Below are 21,634 nucleotides of genomic sequence, written 5' to 3' on the forward strand. Positions count from 1 at the left end.
ATTTTGTTTGTAAAAATTTTTTTTGACACTTAAAATAAAGCTAAAAAATTAAAATTCATATTTTGAAGAAAAAAATTTTTAGGAATTTTTTTAGCATAGCCAATCGATTCAGCGTGCAAAATTTAGTAAAGTATCAAATTTTGGTTGAAAAAGTCACAGTGGTTCAAAAGAAATTAATTAATTGCATATTTTAACGATTCTCGGAAAATAGTATTTTTGTTCGGACAACATAACTTTTTAACTGCTTGGATTTTTTTTCTCAAAACTTCACTACTGCATTAAAATAGTACGCTAGAACGATTGGCTATGCTGAAAAAATTCTAAAATTTTTTTTCTGGTAAAAATTTGATAATTCAATTTTTTAGCCTTTATTACAATGGCAAGAAAAAGTTTTAGGGCAAATTTTACAATTACAAAAAAAGCTCATTTTAGTTTCTTTAACTTATCTCATTTGACTATGTTTCTAAAAAAACTTCTTGATATAGAAAAATAAACATTTGCAAACCCTTAATTATATTATGCTGCAAGCCAAAATTTCAAATTTTTAAAAATATCAAGGAAATGACAAATAAATTTCCTTTCTGGGTATAAAAATTAAAATTATATTTGCTAAAATAATAATGTTTCCCAGACGCTTAAACTTTGGAAAGGATATATTTCTCGTTGCTCTGGAGTGTACAATAATTGGCCCTCCCCTGTACAATAGCCGGCACTGCTGTACAATAATGTGAGCATTTCAATGTTTGACGTTTAAACGCAAGTTCCCGCCACCTGGTGGTCTATGAACAAAATATCAACCGATCAGCTGTTTCTCTAACATGTTTTAAGTCAGAAAATGTAACCATTTCAAAAATATTCCAATATTTGGTGAGCCAGGGTCAGTTTATAGGTGAGCGAAACCTTAACTGTACGATAGCCTACGCAGTAACCATATTAACGCAGCTCTTGCAAAAAAAAATATATTAATGATGCATCTTTAATACTGTCCCTGTACTGCACGATGGCATAAATATAATTTGCTTAACAATGTACCAGACGGAATTTTTTCATTAATATTTTGCATGAATTTCCAACTTGTTTCTTTCGGACAAAAGCTGGCTCGTCGGTTGAAATTTCTCGGCGTGAGATTTGCATTCAGCCAGCTGTCTCTGTGAACGCGTTTCCGAATATCCGAATGCATAACTAGAATTAAAGGGGAAGAAATTTGCAATTCATACGCGCGAGCAGGATGTAAATCAATTATTTGCCTCGTTCCTCGCCGTGTGAAATAAATGACGTGGAAAATCGACGACGCCTTCTTTTTTACCATTTTACGTAGAGCAGGTCGGGATCGATAAGTTGAACCAAAAGTTTAACAAAGCTTTGGAAGCGGTACTTGCAAATTAGTGAATGGATCGGATCCCTCAAGTGGAACTCCATTCTTGCAGAAATTGCCGTTAAAATTGGAAAAGGCTTGGAGAAATTCAATACTGGGCCAATAATGCGTATAAAAATGGATCTAATTCAAATTTTCAAATCTTTGTCAGATTGACTACTTTATTTCATTGAATTACGACGTGTTGATAAAAAAAACAGTGACCTCAAATATTTAATAATAAATAATTAAAACAAAAATAATTATATGTATCAAAAATGAAGGAAATTAAAAATCCAGTGTAAAATTTTTAATTTGCAGTTTCACTGTGTTTGAAATTTACAATAATTTTATAACATAAATATTAATAATATAAAGTTCTCATTATGAACGTCCGGTAGGTAATTTATATTCATAAAAAGTAAAGTAGATTTAAAATATGTTTAATTTTTAATTAATTGAGGATTTACAATCCGAGAAATCAGAGATCTATTGCTAACCATTTTCACACTTCAGCAATAAGATTGAATTAGTTTGTATGTATTATATTTATTTTTTCAACACTTCATTATCAAATAAATATTACTTATATTACATGTGTAAAGTAAAAAGCTAAAAAAAAGTATAAAATACTAAATTAACATTTAAACCTAAATTAAAAAATAATATTATGACAATTGCAGTTTATATTTATAATTTAAAATTAAACATAAAAATGTTAAAAAATATTTTGGAATATTTACATGCTAAGTTAGAACTAGTCAATTTTATCAGCAATTTAGCATTTGAAAATTAGGTAAATATAGATTGTGTTAATCAAATTTTATGTTTTTTTTTAAATTAAATAATTAGTAATTGTAAACAATTGTAAATAAAATAAATAAAAAACAATTTTCTATGTAAAAACTCAAGTTGTAATAATATTCTTGAAAAAATTAGATTGTAATACAATCAGTGTATGTAATTATGTGAATTAAATGTCAGATGGAAAAATCCATTAAATAAAAAAAATGCATAAATTTAGAAACCTCGGTTGAATAATATTTGATTATGCTAAAAGTGTGTTTAATCGCGGCACAATTTCTGGCTGTCGGCGCTGTTTAAATCTCATTACGCTAAAAAGCTTTTTATTCGTCCGGCAGGCGCTGTCTGTGTGTGCCCGTGTTTTTTCCTATTGCGCGCGTCTCGTAATTCCATTCGCATCGGAATTATTCCAGGCTGTGCTAATTCTATTCGGCGAGCGCGCGCATAAAAAAGCCATTGAATTTTAAATTTCCGCCTATCGGCAAATAATAATTCAATAAAAAGCAGCTGGCACGGCCATCTGCTTGGGCACACAGAGACGGCTGGGAAATTTTTCATTTCCTGCAAGTGCGCCTAAGAAAAATACAATTGAATAAAGAAATGGGACTTACAATTAGAGGGAATGATAACTTTTAGAAAATTAAAATTCCAAAATTTTAGGTGGCTGACAATCGATTCAATTAGTTCTTTGGAAAACTATTTTTCATTACAATTAACAAATTAATCTACTTTTAAAGTTACTTGAGTGCAGACATGGCTTCCACTTAAGGAACTTTTGTTAATTTTTTTCGAAAATTTTTTCAATTTTTCAAACTTTTATTTGTTGTGGAAAGATTCATAAGATCTTTCATTAATATATATATTTTCAAGTTTTTGAGAGTTTTCATTTCCTTTAACAGAAAGAGAAAGTGAGACCGCAAAAGTCGAGTCTGCGACGGGCAGATAAATTGTGAGCAAAAAATCCGGTTCATTCAGTGGACAATAATAAAACAGAGCGAGAGAGAGCGAAATTCGCTGCACCTTTTGGGTTCCGTGGTGCTATATCTGATGTTGGTCTCTGGGTTGTGCGCCTTTGCAGTGGGCGAGACATGCGCCGTGCCGCTGTATCGACCGGCGGAAGGAGCCCATTGGGTCCGCCGGGTACTCGTAGCGAGTGATCATCAGAGTCAGCCAGTGTTCCCTGCAGCTGCTGGTGCTCCACTCTTGTGCCCCTCTCTCGTCCACCCCTCTGATACAGTCTCTGTCCCGAAAACCAACTGGACCGACAAGTGAGAACGAAAGTGTGAGCGACCATGTCCATCGTGGTGCCGCATCAGCTGTGAGGCTCACGTGAAAAACCAGCCCCCCAGAAACGACCACCCCGATGCGGAGTGAGTATTTCTTTTTTATTTTCTGCTTTTACACACACACACACACACCGCCACCATTAATTTCAGCTGTTCGATGATTGATGAGTTCTGAGATTATTATTATTTTTATACAAAAATAGGAAAATGGAGATTTGTGAATTGATTTTTTGTTTCCCATTTTTATTCTTTTCCTTGGAAGCCGGAGAAGAAGGGGTGATATTTTTAAGTGGTGTTGAACGGGCCTTGGATTATCTCGCAGGGGTCGGTGGTGCTGAGCTCGGCACTTTTCCGCGCGGCACCCTGCCGGTGTCATCTTTCCGCCGCCGCCTGTCAAACATGTGATCACTGATGAATGGCTGCGGTGCGGTTATTTTCCGCCAAAGACCTTTCTTTTTCGTTCTGCTGACGGCTAATAAATGGGTTCTGACTTTTCACGTGTCCGCCTATTTTATTTCTCGGTCCGAAAATCGAAAATGAATGGTCCGTATATCTGCTTCTTTTTTATTTCTCATTTTTTTCCTGCTTTTGTGGGGGTTGGTTGATTTTTTTATTTGCCTAATGAGGTGAAAGGGAAATAAGAACTCTACATTTAGGTTCAAATGTATGTGGAAGAGGTGCCAAGACAGGCTCTCCCTTTTGTAATTTGGCGAGACGATTGCAAAAAGTTTGGCAATAAAGTGGGAATTTTAGTTGTTTACTAAAGACCAAACTTTTTGGGCTCGTGCAATCAGGAATTTCCTCGCGAGGGCTATTCGCGAAAGGGTGCAAAAGTTTTTGCCCAAGTTTGCTTTGGGAAATTCAGCACCCTTCGTCAGCATTTTGCAATGTATGAAAGTCAGCCAAATGCTGAGCCTGAAAATGCTTCCTTAATCTAAATTAAATTATACCCAGCTCCCCAGCTGTCTTAGTTAAGTTGGTTTTAATTGAATTATAAATACTGAAATTCTTCTTTGACTCTCTTAAGACAAAATAAAAAAAAAAGTTTCATTGAATTAATATAAATCCAAGGAGTATTGTCTTTATTCAATATTAATGAATAAGGACTAATGCAATTTTAAAAACTGATGGTGCTGCATGCTGGGTTCAGAAAAATAAAAATAAAAAATTAATATTGATTTACATGATGATAATATAAAAATCATTTTGATTAATTCGGACAGCAAACATTATACTTAACCAAATATTGGAATGTTTCATTTCAGTAATTATTCATAAAATCTAAAACAGAAACTTCGCGTCCTTTATGATAGTGAATAATAATTAAAACATATTGCAACTCGAGTTGAGGGTGACAAGCGTGAGATTGCGGCGTGTCACTCGTACCGCATGAGTCGCGAATTATAATTTGAATTACTCTCCCCACCCCTGGCAGGCTGTCTCATTATTAATCAAAGAATTCGCAGGCGTTTTGTGCCGAGGCAGTGAGGCGTCGTGCAATCAAAAGCAAGGAACAGCAAAAACGTGCAGCGCAAAATCACAGAGAGACACAATGTAATTAATCCTGCAACACAGAAAGCTTCGGATATCTCTTGCGCCGTCGACACCCGCTCATTAGTTATTTGGGGAATTTCAGTTTTTCTCGCACGCTCCGGCCGACAGGGATGCGATGACAAACGACCACGGAACTTTTTAATTACGGCGCCTTTTAATTGTCGGCCTGCAAGTGGTTCCCACGGGCGGGTTTAGCCTGAGATGGATACATTTTTTCAGTACATTTTTTACACGCCCTTTTTTGGCGAGTTGGACGAGAAAGCGGGTTTTTGGGCGGCGCCGCCGCGTCATCTCTCTGTAAAATGTAATTTATGAAAAGCGGCTTTCATTCATTTTTTTACTGATGCACTACTCTCGGCGAAATCGTATAAAGTCTCGCGACAGCCGCTTCCCGACAAAAACGCGATAAATACGTCTCTGCTCAGTTTTTGGCTCTTGTGACAAATAGTTTTGCCACTTTTTGCTTGACGAGTTCATAGCTGGCTCCAGCACACATTCTTGTTAGTTGTCCGGGGGTTTTAAGACCTCGCGCGCGACGTTATGGACTGCGAGAGAGAGAGAAAGCAAGAGAAATTGTGGAAACTAACGGTTTGTGTGCAGAAAAGACTCAAAAGCAGTGTTTGTAGCACTTTCATAAATTATATTATGTTACACACAACATAAGACATTATTTGAGTTCATACAAATGCGGTAGGAGTAGTAGATGTTTGCTTACAAACTAAGGAGCAAAAAATATTAATAAAAGTTAATGTAAAAATAAAAAATAAATTTAATAATTTACTGCCTAGTTTGCAATTTTTTTTTTATAAATAAGCAATTTTTTTAAATCAATTTTTCAAGTTTTATTTTTATCGTTTTAAACCTATTAAATTTTGAACAAAAACATCATCATAACGTTTGCCTCAGCAGGCGGCAGTTGTTGGTAAAATTGGAAAAAAAATAAAACTGCAATAAGAAACGACGAAATTCAGCTTAAACATGCCAAAGTTAGCAATATTTATAATGGAAATGGAATAATTGTTTTGATAAAATTAAAATGAATATTCCGTAGAAATGAAATTTAAAAAATTATCAAAAATAATTATATACTTCCATGTTTTTTTTTTTTTTTTTTTTTTTAAATCTCTACAACATAATATTCATTACTAATTGGAATTCTGGGGACTTACAATTAGTGCAACTTTATTATCATTATATCAATTTTATTTTCTTAAATACCATGACAAAAATAGGATAAATCGTTAAAACTTTTGACAAAGGTGAAATACATCCATGGCTGACGCTTCAATAAAAATAACAAAATTTCTCAAAATAATCCTATTATAAGCTTATTTATGAAACCTTTCATGCATTTAAAATAACGTTATCCCCCCACACGTAAACATTTTCCAATTCCAACCACCAAAATATTAACAAACTAAAAATCAATAAAAATGTGAATTCCCCTTCCTTTTTGCGGTCTGATAATAAAAAAAGTCAATTCTGATCTTCACCCCAACAATCACGTCTCTTTGCCATGGTTTGTTTGCGTCTGCCCGTTGAAAACGAGACCCGCTGCTTTCTCCATTTTACGCTCTTTTTACTCTCGTCTCGTTGGGCCTGAGCAAATTAGGCTGTGCAAACCCGATGGGCCAGCACAAAAGGTCGCGTCCACCGTTTTATGTGCGCTGCTTTTGTGCGCGCCTTTTTTTAATTAAAATTTACTGCCTCTTGTTTGAAATCCGCCAAAAATGGTGTGTGTTGCTTCACCAGCCGCCACAACGCACACGACAAAATTTATTATTCGAATATGAAATGAAATTCCTCATCCTCTCTGATAAAAATCATGATCAACTCGGATTACTGAATACAAAACAAAAAACTTTTGAACCGGCACAAAGCCAAAAGCTTGGCTGTGTTGTTCATTACAAAAGGGGTTATTGAAGGGTGATGCGCTGTAATTCATATTTTGAATTTGTTTCAACTTTTGATCGTTTATTTTTTGAAAAAAATATCCAAAATTTTATAAAAAATATTTTATAAAATTACAATTACACAATAAAATAAAAGACTCAAGTAAAGGACGCCATCACAATGAAAAAAAGTGTATTTATCCTTGTTCAAAATGATATTATATTAATTGTAGGAAACTAATATTATATTTTAATAGACACAAAGTTGCAATGGACCGAATGCAAATTGAGATTTCGAGAAATCATGTTATTTTAAATTGAAAATTTTTAAATTAAGACATTAAGAGCAAAGAACATATCCATTTAAAAGCGCTAAAAACTTCAGAATAGCAAAGATTGCAGAAGAATTATTAGTTAATGGAATCAACCAAAATAAATTAATTTTAACTACCAAATAAATTTCTTTAAAGAAACAGTATTTTTTTTTTATCAATAACTTTATACTGTTCATTATTTTTGATGAGAGAAAAAAATCACTTCTCCCTTCAACAGTTCAAGAGCGGCCAAAGAAATTAGTCGCCTCTTGAAGGGAAAACTTTGTACGTGTAGTGCTTCATGAAAAAAAAATCTTTCTCGCAGCCTGGCTCCCCTTTAACATTTGAACACACACGCGGTGTTTGATTCCAGTAAACATTTTAATAGGATGTTGTTTAACCTGCCAGTTTTTTGTAGTGATTCAGGCCACGACTGCTGCTTTTTTAACACCCGAGACTCTGTTATCGTACAAGAAACTGCTGGCAAAAAAGAAAATAATTTCCTAGGGTGGCGCTCTCTGATATCGATGGGCGGGCGAACATTGCTTTTTGGCAAAACGCGTGCTGATCGATACGGCTCCTGACACATAATGGGCTGCACACACACACACTTCTCGGTATCACACACAAGCAGTCGCCCTTGTTGCCTGTCACCCGCACCCTGCCTTAATTATAAATCGAAAATCGTGTGCTGCTGGTTGCCAGTTGAGAATTGTGCAGGGGCTGCTGTGTTTGAGTTTATTGTTTGCCTTTTGGCTCCGGCCGTTAATGAGCACCGACTCGCAATACCCTCTAATCAAGAGAATGTTTTATTTCTGGAAGCAGGGTGAAGAAGTTTAATTAATTGTCAATTTAATGAGAAAATAGCACATTGAAATTGAAAGTTTACTATCACTTTTGATGATTTTAAGTTTGAAAAATAACATTTAAAAAAAGATGATGGTAAAAAGTAAAACAAAATCACAGATATTAATTCTTATAGTTGTTTGGGTAGATTCTGAAGGTTTGAATAGTAAATTGGAAGATCCATGCAAAATTGTCTTGAAAATTGAAGCACTTGATAAATCCATTCTTTAATTTTTAATTGGGTCCTTAATTCTTTCATTGATCTAATAACAAGGAAAATCCTTTAATCGAGCTATACCATACTCTGTTAACTTTAATATCAGGTTTTGACCTTGTGTAGGATTTAAAAAACTTTTTTTATTAATTTTTTAATTGCCCATATAATAACTATAATTAGTATTACAAATTTAATGTAATACTATTTTCGCAGAAAAATTTTACCGTTGATATGTGCTTGAGAACTTTATAATCACCCTTAAGCTGATGCTACAAATTATTTTTAAATTTAATGCTTTTTCTTATATTACATCGAAATATTTTATTTCCATTCTGTATAAATCCAGTCATAGAACATTTGATAGACAATTGGCTCCCCAAAATATATTTTAATACTTTATCATTCCATTTCTTCAAACAGCTAAATTAATTCATAAATTATTTCGTTTTTTAAATTTGATTAACAGGATTAAAATTATGATGCATTTAATTAATCAGAAATTAAATTAAAACTAGTAAATATAATATTTACATATATAATAAATAATTTTTAAAATGTTTATTAAAAAATTAAAAATTAAAATATGCAATTTAAAATTTGTAACTTACAATTAGATTTTAATTAACTTTCATAATACAAATACATCTTATGCCCTGAAATAAAAAAAAAGCAAATTAAGTTTTAGTTGAAGGTTTATATTTGGAAATCAATAGTGAAAAAAATCAATGCAAAGTAAAAAAAAACCTTTAAATAAAAAAGATTTAAGTTATTTATTTTTTATTAGTCATCACAAAAGTTTGAATCAATTTCATTATTTATTTCTCAAGGACTTTATCTTGAGATCTAATCCTTACGAAGAAATACAGTTGAGAGATGAGGTGTTGCTACGGCTGTGACAGTTTTTCAGGGCGCCACTCATTAATCAATAAGTTACGTCGTCCTTTCAGCTCGTTACCGGTGAACGGTTGGTCGACCGTCGAACCTCAAAGTCGGCACCACTTGACCTTTCCGTGTGTGCCCCGTCGTCCACTTGGGCATGAGCCGCTTTGATCCGTGTTTTCGACCCTGATTTACACATGATAGCTTTCAAAGTGCCCAGCCGTGCGTGTCATGCAACAAGGTAAGAACTCAAAGATAAATAAATGAGGAGAAAAAAAAACTGCTGGCGTGATAGTCTCACCACTGGGGGACAAATTATCTAATGACTAAACTTTAGTTTTGCTATTCACCACAGTGCACCACTGTTGGCCAAACTCAAATTTTGCTAAATTAAATAAAAATTGAGAAACAAGAAATTTGAAATAAAACTTTTTTATCTTTTACAGAATGAAGTGATTTAATTTAAATGAGTTTTCAATTTTCAATGGAATGATTTTAATGGGACAAAATTATATTTATTTTTGTAAGAAAAATTTTGCACCACAGAAATAAAAATTAAATTAAGTAATTTTGTAGAGCAAAAATAAATCAATTTGAGTACAAAAGCAGAAAATGAAATAAAAGCATTAAAGCAAAATGATAATAATAGTTGCCACTTTGAGATTCGCCGCTTGGAATGATTCAATTAAACCCGTCTTTTGCGCACTAATTAAAGCGGCTGTTTGGAAGTTATGTGACAATTCAATTAGTTGCTGGCAATCAACAAATTCGTGTTTGTTAATTCAGGCGCTCAGCTCGCCCGGGCACAAGACTAATAGATGCGCCCTAAACACATGCTCTGAGACGCAAGTCAGCATTTCCGCGCCAGACATAGACACAGAGACGGTGAGGCACTTTCCGAGTAGTTATACCCGTTCGGGCGCAAAGTTTTGCGGCTGCAATTCACTCACTATCAGTCAGACCCAATGGCTTTCAGCCTTTTGACGAATTGTGGTTTGTCTGCCTGCATGCTAATCACATTGGCTTGGGGATTATTTGTGGCGAACGTTGAAATCCAAAGCCCATTGAAAATTTTTCAACGTTTCATAGAGGATGAAATTTAATTTAAGAGATGGTTGAAATTACAACCATTTTAAAGAATATATCTTAATCTTTCCCACTAAAATGGACTAAATATTAGATTTTTAATTTTATTCCTTAAGGTTGCAGTTTGTACTCTAAATATTTATTTTGATGAACAAAATTGGTGCAAAAACTCTTAGATCAATATAAAATTATGGTTTATGGTCAAACAGCAAGAAGGAAAAAATATCGATAATTTAAAATACCTAAATATGAAATAAAACTTGAAACATCTGAGATTCACTGAGATTAAAAAAATTTAAATTTTTATTTATTTATTAAACCTTTCTGGTTTTAAGTTTTGTTAACTATAACACTTTAAAGGTATTATTTTTATATAATATGTATGGAATCATTTTTTTCCTTTTCGATTATATTTGCATTGATGTTTTTTTTTTTTTTTTTTACAAATAATGCACCATTCTTTATTTATGCGCAGATCCAGCGGCTGTTTTTATGGAAAACAAACAAGAGTGACGTTGAAGCGCGAGCTGGAGATTGAATTAAAAAGCAATCACGCGCGCTCTGCCAGTTATACTTCCCGCTCGGCGCGCGCGATACATCGGCTCGCAATAATTAGACAGCTTTCGAGGCGTCCCTGTTTGGCGCCCATCCGAGCCTAATCCATCTCCCACGGCGCAAAAGGCGCAGAGCTGTCAGATGATGCGCGATCAAATCTTTCCGGCCCGCGCGCGTTCATTAATTCAGAGACACGAACACTTTTTATCCGGCAGCCTATCATTCAGATTACATAGGAGAGATAAAATGCGCCACTATGTATGTTGCTAACGGAGCTCTGTTGCTCTTTTTACCAAAAAGCTCATCAAGTTTGGTAGTTGCGTGTCTGATTGCAGTTTTACCACGAAATGGAGAGCTCAAGGGGATGGAAAAGAGTAAATGATAGAAATTGTCTTACGTGTCTAAATGAAAATAAATTATTTGAAAATTTTAGATTTCCAGACAACAGTTAAAATGTTATTTCAGAAGAAAATCGTAAAATATTTCTGTTAAAATAACGAATGTGTGTGGGTGTGGGTTTTTTTTTAATTTGACAGGATTTTAAAACTGACAACTTTTAGTTAAAACTTGGAGCATTTAAAGCAAACAAACGATTTTAGATTTAAAAACTGGAAAATTGATTATTCATTTCACCATTTGATTAATATGCAAGTTTATTAAGCCAATTACATATTTCGATTTAACTTCAACTAGTGTTGTTTGTGATAGATATTTTCACAAATGAATCCTTGTTTCAAATTTATTATTTTTATTTGGACTGAAATTTAAGAGAAAAAAAATCACATTTTATTTTTACAAATTGGAATACAAAAATTAAGATCCTTGATTTCGGTTTTTATTGGGCGCCTTTGCACTTAATCTGATCTGAGACGCTGCTCACCGATTAAGGTCAGGCTGACGGAATTCCTGGAGGGATAAACGGTAGCACCAGCCTTACAAGTTGCTGTCAGGAGCCAATCCTTCTCGATCTCCCCTTCGGCTGGGTTGCATGACAAAGTGGCCGCTTTTCAACGCCGGCTAGTACATAACCTGCCACTCGGCTGAGGTTCGCATTAATTCTGCCTGACGTGCACCTGATTGTGCGAAATTATTTGATCAGCCAGCGAGGGAATATGAGTGGGAAATTGCAGATGGCCTCACACGTGGGATCGAACAGAATGGATGACGGATGGTGAATTTTCAAATAAGCAGCAAATTGGGAGTGAATTCTGATTGACACTTAATTAATGCGAGTCTGCCTCTTGCTTTCATAATAATTAAATTTACTAACTCCATTAAAAAATCCTGCATGAAATTTAATTTTGATAGAATAAATTTTATTATTCTATTTTAAAATAAAGTTGACAAAATTTGTTGTATTTATATTTATCACAGTTAAAATATTTTTGATGTAATTATCACTTAACCCCCTTATTATTAGGAGGGTTAGATATTTAGCAAAATATTGATCAGCAAAATGAATGAGGTCAAATCTCTCTTTACTTTTATTCATATTTGATCAAAACAAAATTGGTAACTAAAGATTTCAACGTAGCTAATTTTGCTAAATTTTATTCTCGTTTATCTCTACTATTATAAATAATAATCGACTACAAATATGATGCTTAACTAATTAAACCTCTCATGGAGGCTGCCTCTCTTGATTGCTTTTCTTCTCTCATATGTGCAACCTAATCTGCCGCCGAGAGATGATAGATTGGTGTGGGTATAAATTAATTATCACGATTATCACAATATTGTTGATAGTCATAATAGAAAAGCCATCCATTCAGTTTGCCAATTAGCTCGCTAATTAATGCATCGGCGCAGCAAAAATCGATACAAAACAGGGCGCAGCTGCTGCAGAGTTTGCCGGAAAAATAATCTAAAAGAAAAAAGAAATCGACCCGGATCGATTTGGCGCTGGAAAAGCGTTGGAGCACGACCGCACCGTGTGGCTGATTAATGAAAAACACGGCCTGCAAACAAACAGTGTTTGTTGTTGGTTCTGCACTACTATATAATCCACGAGTGCTCGTTAATATCGAATTCACACAATAGCAAACTCTTTGATCTACGCAGCACTCGGCGCAATTTTTAAACCCGCCGCTGATTATAATTTATTCAAAATGCACCGAGCTCGGCAGGGCGAATTATGTACAACACGACGACGAGAGAGCTCTCTCATCTCATCACCAGTCAGCCCGGCCACGCGACCTTTGCCATTTGTTCGTTTTCATCATATCTCTCAGAATCGTAGTATGAGGCAACACATTTCACAAAAAGAGGTTTCAAAATGTAATACCAAGTAATTTTATGCTTTGCCAAATTATTTCTTGTTTAATTATACAGTGCTTATGATCTGACTTTTAAATTAATGTGAATTAAAATGAAAAAAAAAATATAGGAAGCATCTTTCTTGTCTTTAAAATGAAAATTTGAGACAAAGCGGTCATTCAGTAGTATTTTTTTTCTCAATAAAATTATGGTAATCAATCCATAATAATATCTTTTTAACTCTCAATTTTAGATATTAATAAACAATTAGTTGCAAGGGAGTACATCGGAATAAAATGAGACAAAAGTTTCAGATCGGTCAAAGGAAATACCCATTTTCTTCTACATATATTTGCATTATTTTTGACAGTTGTCCAGACAGGCCAACAGTTGTTAGTCGATCTATGCATTCTATTTTGAGCGCCGTTGAAACCGACCCTCTGTAAACGCACCACGTGTGTTATGTATGCCATTTCGGTTCGGTGGAGGATGTTTCGCTCATTACAGCTAACACGGGGTCAGACGGTGTAGGCTGCATGTTCCGTCAGCCGGCGCTGCGATGAATTATTATCATCGTGTGTGTGTGTGTTGTGCCCGATTCGATCAATAATGCGCGGCAAGACGACGGAATTTTTATTTGCATGCAATGTTCCCAGCCGGCACTCTGTTGTTTTCGATGCCGGCCGAAGATTGATCCGTGCAGCCCCAGAGCGGAGAGCAAGGGGTCCTAGTTGAGCCTTTGTTGTTGCAAGTGGGGCGTCTCCCGGCGGCCAATCTTATAGATTTAGGGATTAGTATGCACGGTCGACAGTCTGGCAAAGTTAAAATGACAAAAGAAAAAAAAAATAACAATCTGTTCAAAGCTTAACCGTAAAAGCTATTAACTGTTGGATAGTGAGACGTGGAACGAAAGTAAAGTTAAATCTTTCAAAAATCCATCTATGCTGAAAGTAGTTAATTTTTCATATGTTTAAATTTGCAGCTATAATTAAAATTTAGAAATACTCCAAAGACTTATCCATCTCACAATCAGGGAAATGGTGACTGAAAAATAAATTTACATGCTCTCATATTTCTTTTCAGTTTTGCTGACAAATTATAATTTGCTCAAAACTTTCAATCTTCCTTCATTTTGCTGTTTGAAAATGCAAATTCCAAAGTTTTTTTTCATCATTACCTGGTCCAAGTCGTCCAAGAGAGAAAAATGCAGCCTATTTCATTTTTGCAGTCAAACTTTCCTTTTTGGCAGCAAAGCAAGAAATATGGAGACAGAAATGCTCGGCGTTTTGCAAACTTTTTCACCCAAAGAGTTGCTGCCGTTCCAAATTGCTGACGCCCCCGTGGAGAAGGGGGTGGAAAGTTTTTGCTATTGAGAAACACCGGAAACTTTGGTCGAACGACCCTAGTCAGTCTACGCAAATTCCTACGCGCAGTCCATCAAATGCGCAATTTATGAGACGGCGAAACTTTCCCACAAGTTGAAGTTGCTTAACATGAGACTTGATTAAATTGACTTGGAATGAGACATTGTTCGGCCATAACAGAGGAAGGATGGCGAGCGAATCTGCCTGGCAGTAAAGCCCATTACTTTATCGGTGCATCTTTGCAGACCCAAAAGCGGTCTCTCAGCATCCATTTCATATTTTACGAGCGGCGTAATCGGTAAGCAGCACCCACAGAGCCCGGCGTAAAATAGTAATCAGGCCTCGCTCGCACCCGGGCTATTTAGCGCCGGGCAAACTTTCTCTTTCCCTCTCTCGGCTCAATAGACCGTGAAATCAAAGACGACGTCATTACATTTAGATTTGCGTGCAGCTATATGCATACATAATATATAATTTCGTCTCGGCGTGTGTCTTTATGCAGAAGCACACACCTACCTAGTAATTGAGTCGGCTAAAAGCTTTTCAGAGATGAAGAGCCAAAGTGGTGCTCGCTCGGCTTGCCGAGCAAAAGGATTCAAATTTAATATTGGGGCTAACAGGCGGCGTAAATCGCGTGCTCACTTCAAGTGGAAGGAGAGCAAATGCGTGAGCAAGAATGTCTTCTTTGCTAACTTATTAAAATCCTCAAAAGCCACCTTTGAGAATGGAAAAGGAAATAATTCAATAAAAAATGATTTTTCACTATAATTGGAGAGATTTTTTATTATTAGTCAAAAAACGGACTTTAATAATTCAACTTACAAAATGGCTGATTTTTTTTTATTAACAGTGTTATTCCATATAATACAAAGTTTTATATAAATAAATCGCGGTTAGTTTTTTCAAGACCACTTCCGAATCCTCAATTTACATTAATATTGTTACTTTGCCAATAATAATTAATAAAATAATATGCAAGTTACTTAAGTCATTGTTGAAGTAAACTTAGTAAGTATAAAATAAAATGCGTATTTTATAAATATTATTAATTGACAAAAAGATAAATTATTTGCTTATTATTTTTTATTTTGAATATTTTATTATTTTTAGTATTTTAAAATAAATAAGAGTCACAAACGTTTTACAGAGTCAGCATTACACTTAATTTACAATAAAGATATAAAATAGTTTGAAATTAATAAAGTAGTGATTCTTGTAACTAATCTTGAGAGAATGGTAACATAAGTCTATGATTGCTGCTATTTCTTTTTCATCAAATTAATGATTTTTAATTACATGATATTTAATATGTGAAGTCGCCAAAATTTAAATATGGTACTTGTGGATTGGATTATAACTATAAGATTGATAAATTCATTACTTCAAAAAATTTTACAAAGACGCACACGTGTCTTTGCTAAAACATCAAAAAATTATACGCAATATTTACTGATTTCTATAGAAACCTTTGACTTTACCCCTATAAGTTTCTATTCCAATGGCACGGACTGACAATGATCATAAATTGTGATACCCTAGATAATACAGGCGTTGACCGCTCAGCCCATCCCAATCCATTCAAAGGGTTAACTGCGCCCTTTGTTTTGATGCAAATGAGTCTCCTCGAATGCACATCACAAGTTATAGGTACGGACGTGAGGAGATTTTGGCCGTCTCTGGATTTGAAAGGGATGATATTGCGCCCAACGAGAGAGCAGCTGTGCCAGCAGCTTTTGGGATCGAGTTTTGCACCGAGAGAGAGCTCGGAAAAATGTAGGTCACGAATAGGGAAGGGAAGGCCGGAGCGAGAAAGATTAGATTATGTTTGCCTGGAACAATGGCATCATCCAGATGCGGCTGCAGCTCGCCAGTTGAAAAATGGAAAATAATGCGGCGGAAAGAAAGGACGTGCTGCTGTTTCATGTCTTAATTCAAAAGGGGTATGTCAAAGGCCATTGAATGAGGGGAAAAAAACGCAAAAGAGACTAGGCAGTTTTGAATTTCTAACAAGGAAAAATCTAATTTTCGTTGGGTATTCAGCAAATATTTGTGGTTTTCTAAAAAACTAAAATAATTCTGCTTTACTGTTTAAAAAGTTGGAATTTGATGAAAGGTTTTGAGAAAACCTATTAAAACAGAGCTGGAAAGTACAATAATACAGTCCCCGTGGCCTAGAGTAACTTAGCTGCGTTTCAAGTTGTTTTGAAAAAGGGAATTGCAGTGTTTAATGGTTTATCCATGCAGCAATTCAATTATGGAACTAATTGGTTAAAATATTTGAAAAAAAAAATCTAATTTTTGGCTAATAAAAAAGTTGTAAATTATGTTGACTTTATTTATCCACCATTTTGATTTTGGATTACTGCATTTATTTTTATAACTAAACATTTGAAAAATTATAAAATTTATGTTTATTGCCATTTTAGCCTAAATGCTAAAACTTCCCAATAATTATTCTATGGGTAAATGAGAGTAAGGACATCTACTTGGTTACATGTCTGCGCCACGGACTCCCGCGGTGGAGAGTGATGGAGGCGGTTTATTTGCGCGTATTTATGAACTAAAAAATCATAACGACCTGAGCAAGCGGAAGGCTTGCTTTACCTAAAAGACGTGAGCGCTATTACCTCGCAATTGTGTAAATGTTTATCAAGATCAATGTTTTTTCAACTGTTTCAAAGTAATTATCATACTAAATTTTAATTAAATATTAAGTACAATTTTCCGTACATTTCCTATTTTAAGGAAAGTATGATTCAAATAAAATTATCTGAATGAGCACTTAATCAAAATAGGCTTGAAATTAATTTAAGAAAGTGGATGTTTTAACTTAAACAATAATGTAAAAAGTTAAATTTAGCAAGTAAAATAAAAACAATTTTTCAAATGTTTTTCTTCCCTATTCATTTAATTACAATTGCTTATGATCTGATAAAAAATGTAAAACAGGGAAATACCGGATATTACGGAAACCTGAGCAGCAATTGTAGCTTTCCTTTGAAGCGCAAAACTAGAATCGAAATTTCCAAGAAACGGCTTAAGTTGTAATATCATAATAAGCATCACGCCAAGCTCCTATAATTCGTCAGTTACACGAACGTATTATGGCCTCGAGCACACACAAACAAACACTTCTCACTCGCGTCGAGATGAAATTATTTCATTAGCTGTACGTATATATTCACGTCACATTTGGCGTCGGCTGGAGAGAATATAATCCACTCTGCAAAAAGCGCAAGAGATGGAAAATGGGAGAGAGAGAAAAGGGATTCTGTTGCTTCCCAGAGGCACCAACTCGGCGTCTTGTTCCATTTCGCGCGCAAATCGCCTTACATTACGCGGCTGCGAACATTATTTGTCTTGGTGTGCAATCCCCTGAGAAATAAAACTGTTTTCATCCGAGGCCATTATTATTAAACAGCACAGAGAGTCGCATGTGCAGCTTCTTTGCTATCTCTCTCGCATTCAACAGTGTGTTTCGCTTTCCGGACGAGAGGGAGAAAGAATGGAAATGAAATCATAAGGCTCCATATTTAATGTCCTTATCTTCCACTCGCAGCCAAACATACACAGGAAAACGAAGAGAGCCAGGGGGAAGGCAAAAAATGTGTCCTGTGCTATCTGCCCGTCGAGGCTCACACTGCTCCAGGAGTCGTCATATGTGTGGGGAAGCAAAACTCGCTTTCCATCAGAAGAAATTTTTTATTTTTTGGTTCATGCGTAGTTTATTTCCGCTATTTTATTCAAACCTGTAAAATATCCAAGAATTTAAAAAAGCCTAAACTATACACCCTAAAAATATGATCAAATAATTGAAAAAAAAATCTCTGAATAACAAATTCCGAATAAAAAGAGTAAAAACTGGAGATTTGATTCTTATTTTCATAATACAAGATATAGGAAAAGAATTTCTTTATCAAGATTACTTTTAAATCGAATAACAAGCACTACTTGAAATTAGAATTTAACTCAATTTGATTTTTCTTTTTGATTTGATGAATACACAACATGATGATTTATCAAAACTCTGTATATTTTAATGTAAAATCTAACAGATTAGATACTTTTTTGGCTGAATTCTATGAGGAATTGCATATTTGACAATAACATGTCTATACAGTAATTTTTTTGGTCATTGAATGATAAATAACTACTCTGCCTTTTTGTATATCATATCATTTTGCAACTAAAGACAATTTTCCGGCATTTTACTACTACCAGCAACACCATATCAAAAAATAAATCACAAAAAAGCAGTCTTTATTACAAAGATCAAGATTTTCTTTTATTATATTTTTATTCTTGCAAAAAAAAAAAAACGGAAGTTTCTAAACCCTTCATGTGTGTTTGTCCCTGGGGAGAACCCTGGCACACAAACAAAATATGATCAGAATGCGTTATTTCCTGTCACACAACTTTCGAGCAGTCAGACCCACTTGCTTGTTTTCCTTTATTTCCCTCCTTAGACGCCGAGACGACCAGGGAGACAAATGGGCTCATTTTTTGTGTCCGCGAAAACTAACTCACACGGGAAAGAGAGATCGAAATAAGACGAAACAATCGAGGGAGAAAAAACAAGGCCAAACAGAGTGCTTGAGAGTGATCTGCGGCAAATCTAGAGAGAGGGGCTCACGTTTTGTTTATTCCCTCTCGGATCAGCCCCACAAACATTTTGGAACATAAAATAGAGTGCAGTATAAATAATAATTCAACGGGATTTAAATTTTATTCTACAATCTTATTAAAAGAAATATACAAAAATTCACCACTCTATTTAATATTATTTAATTTTGTTGCAAAAACGGTTGGTAAGTAGCAAAATATTTTAACAGAAATAATTTAAATTATAAAATTTTACAATAGAAATTGATTTTTTACAATTTGATTTTAATTTCACGTAGAAAGCTCAACTTTGGGACGTTTTTAATTAATAAAATGAAATATTAAATTTCAATAAAATGAAAAAAATGCTATAGCAAAACCACTTTTCGTCTGACGTGTAAATCTTTGAAGACTTTAAGGTTGCGTGACCGGCGCGAGAAAGTAACAAAAGCAAGAGGAGAAGAAGTGAACTCTGGATTTCCCAGGGCTCCTCCTGAGCTTTTACGAGTCCCTGCCGACTCAATTTCGCAATTTTGCTTTTTCCAACTTTTCCTCCAGATCCCAAAAATCTATCAAAATGAGGCGGGCCGGGTGCCTGCTCTGGTGGTGAATTTTAAGCAGGGCGTGCGCATTAAATATGTATTTCGCATAATGGAGAGCTGATTTCCTTGCCAATAAAAGCTGCCGCGCCGAATTTTTGATGGCCCCTGTGCTAAAACGGTGCTCGGCGGTCTAATATTCTATTTATGCGCGCCGCGGCCGGGTGCTGCGCGCCGGTTTTATCTTGCGCGATTTTTTAGGGCTCTACTTTGACAGGATGACAGGCGCTTCTGGTGCGTGCAGGGCCAAAATTGAAAAGGGCCACAGAAAAAACTGTTTGCGGTAGGCTCGAATAAAAATTTTGCAGGCCCATATTTTCAATACCATTGAGGTTGTCTTGATCATTATTTCTAATTATTTATTTTGGAGAGTTGAAAGGGATCGAAATTAGAACGAAAGCAGAAAATTAGTATGTTGTCAACCATTTAAAACGTTTTGCTTGAAATTTGTAAATTTTTACCAATTTTACCAATTTCCTAGAAACATTTGAATGATTTTAACCGGATTTTGATTATTCATTTTTCTGGAAATGATTCAAACGATTATTTTACAAGATACCGCAAGGTACTATTGAAATTATTTTCTTGGAAACCGTTTTTCCCAAAACAATTTTTAAAGATCTCCAGTTCATAAAATGTTAAATTATAATGTTTTTCTTTCTGAAGATTTAAGACAAGATGACACTTCTTTTTGTTTTGTTTAACTTAAATAAATAACCATGAAACAATACTTTGGAGTTTAAATGCAAAAATCAAGGTTAAAACTTTGAATTTCATGTTGATGTTAATTACTTTGCTAAATTAATTTTTTTTACATTTTGATTCTGGAATATAAATAAAATATTTTCCTGTACAAAAGAGTTGAATATTCAATCATTTGTCGCGATTTGTCGGATGCAAAATGAATTATAATTCATTATTTTTTTAATGCATGGAAATTCAACGATCAGAGATAACTTTGAAATAATTTAAAAATGAAATGAATGCAGTTTTATAATATAGCTTTGAAGTTTTGGGCGCAGGAACCTTAACATGAGATGGAAAGTATAATTATGAATTCTCTTTTGATTCGGCAAGCCAAATGTATGCGGGCAGTGCAGAAATTACATCGGGCCGTCGTTTTTAATAAAGAGCTGATGGAGAACAAAAGCAGCAGCGCGAGTGAAAAGATTCGCACATTGCTGGGTTTTGGCCAGCGGTGTGTTCATCTGTCGTTTTTCCACGATCGCGCAGCGCACCGACTGAATATATTCGCTCTTGCAAAAGAAGTGCTACTTTTTTTCATCTCCGTCTTTCACAAACCTCTCCATTTTGAAAAGCAACGGACCATTTCTTTTTTCACGAGGGAAAAAAACGGGGTGCGAAGGAAGGCAGAAAAGTGCAACGCGTTGAGGTTTTGGCCTTTCCATGTAAAGAATTCACAACTTTTGCCGGCCAACTTTTCCCTGCAAATTGGGACCTATAAAAATTCGCTCTGACACTTGACGAGTTTCTTGCGTGCCACCGGCGATAAAAATTTATGCACCAGGGGCGTGTGAAATTATTTATGGATTATATTTTTCGCCTGCTGGATTTATGCCCTTCCTTTATACATTTGTTGCTCGCTCATAATAAACGTGCAGCAATTTATTTCCGTCTTTGCCGCGATGAATGGGGGATATTTTGACGACTGCGAACGTGTTCTTTATGCCTCGTCAAGGATTCGCTTGTGTCTCTCTCTGCTCATTCAGAGCAAAAATATGAGAGAAATTCATTTCGCCACGGCTCAAAGAAAGTCACGCAGTGGCACATTTTTAATTTGCGTCGCTCTGCAATCACCCCAACGTTTCCGCAAACAGCTTAAAACGCAATTAAGATATCAGAGACGGGCACTTTCCCCTTACAATGAGAAACGTTTGCAGGTGTTAGTTTTTGGCAACTTGAACCACTAGGCACATTTGAAGAGGCTGGATTATGGAATAATATCATAAAAAAATTAAACAATTTTTGGTAATTCATAATTTATGTACATTAATTTTTGTTTAAA

At 35.0% G+C, this 21,634-nt stretch overlaps 1 protein-coding gene across 2 annotated transcripts in view; it reads left to right on the forward strand.

Moving 5' to 3' along the window:
• Positions 1 to 21,634, forward strand: part of LOC132200435 (uncharacterized) — a 67,379-nt gene that overhangs the window by 2,878 nt on the left and 42,867 nt on the right. Inside the window, exon 1 of one of the 2 annotated variants that reach the window (XM_059625898.1) lies at positions 3,324 to 3,528. The exons of the other annotated variant lie outside the window; for it this stretch is intronic. Coding sequence (XP_059481881.1) covers positions 3,522 to 3,528 — 7 coding nt within the window. The 5' untranslated portion in view covers positions 3,324 to 3,521. Of the gene's footprint in view, positions 1 to 3,323; positions 3,529 to 21,634 lie in introns of those variants that run through there. 2 annotated transcript variants of the gene reach the window in all.

Source organism: Neocloeon triangulifer, unplaced genomic scaffold (assembly GCF_031216515.1).
Source record: "Neocloeon triangulifer isolate White Clay Creek 2 clone unplaced genomic scaffold, ASM3121651v1 ptg000014l, whole genome shotgun sequence".
NCBI lineage: Eukaryota > Metazoa > Arthropoda > Insecta > Ephemeroptera > Baetidae > Neocloeon > Neocloeon triangulifer.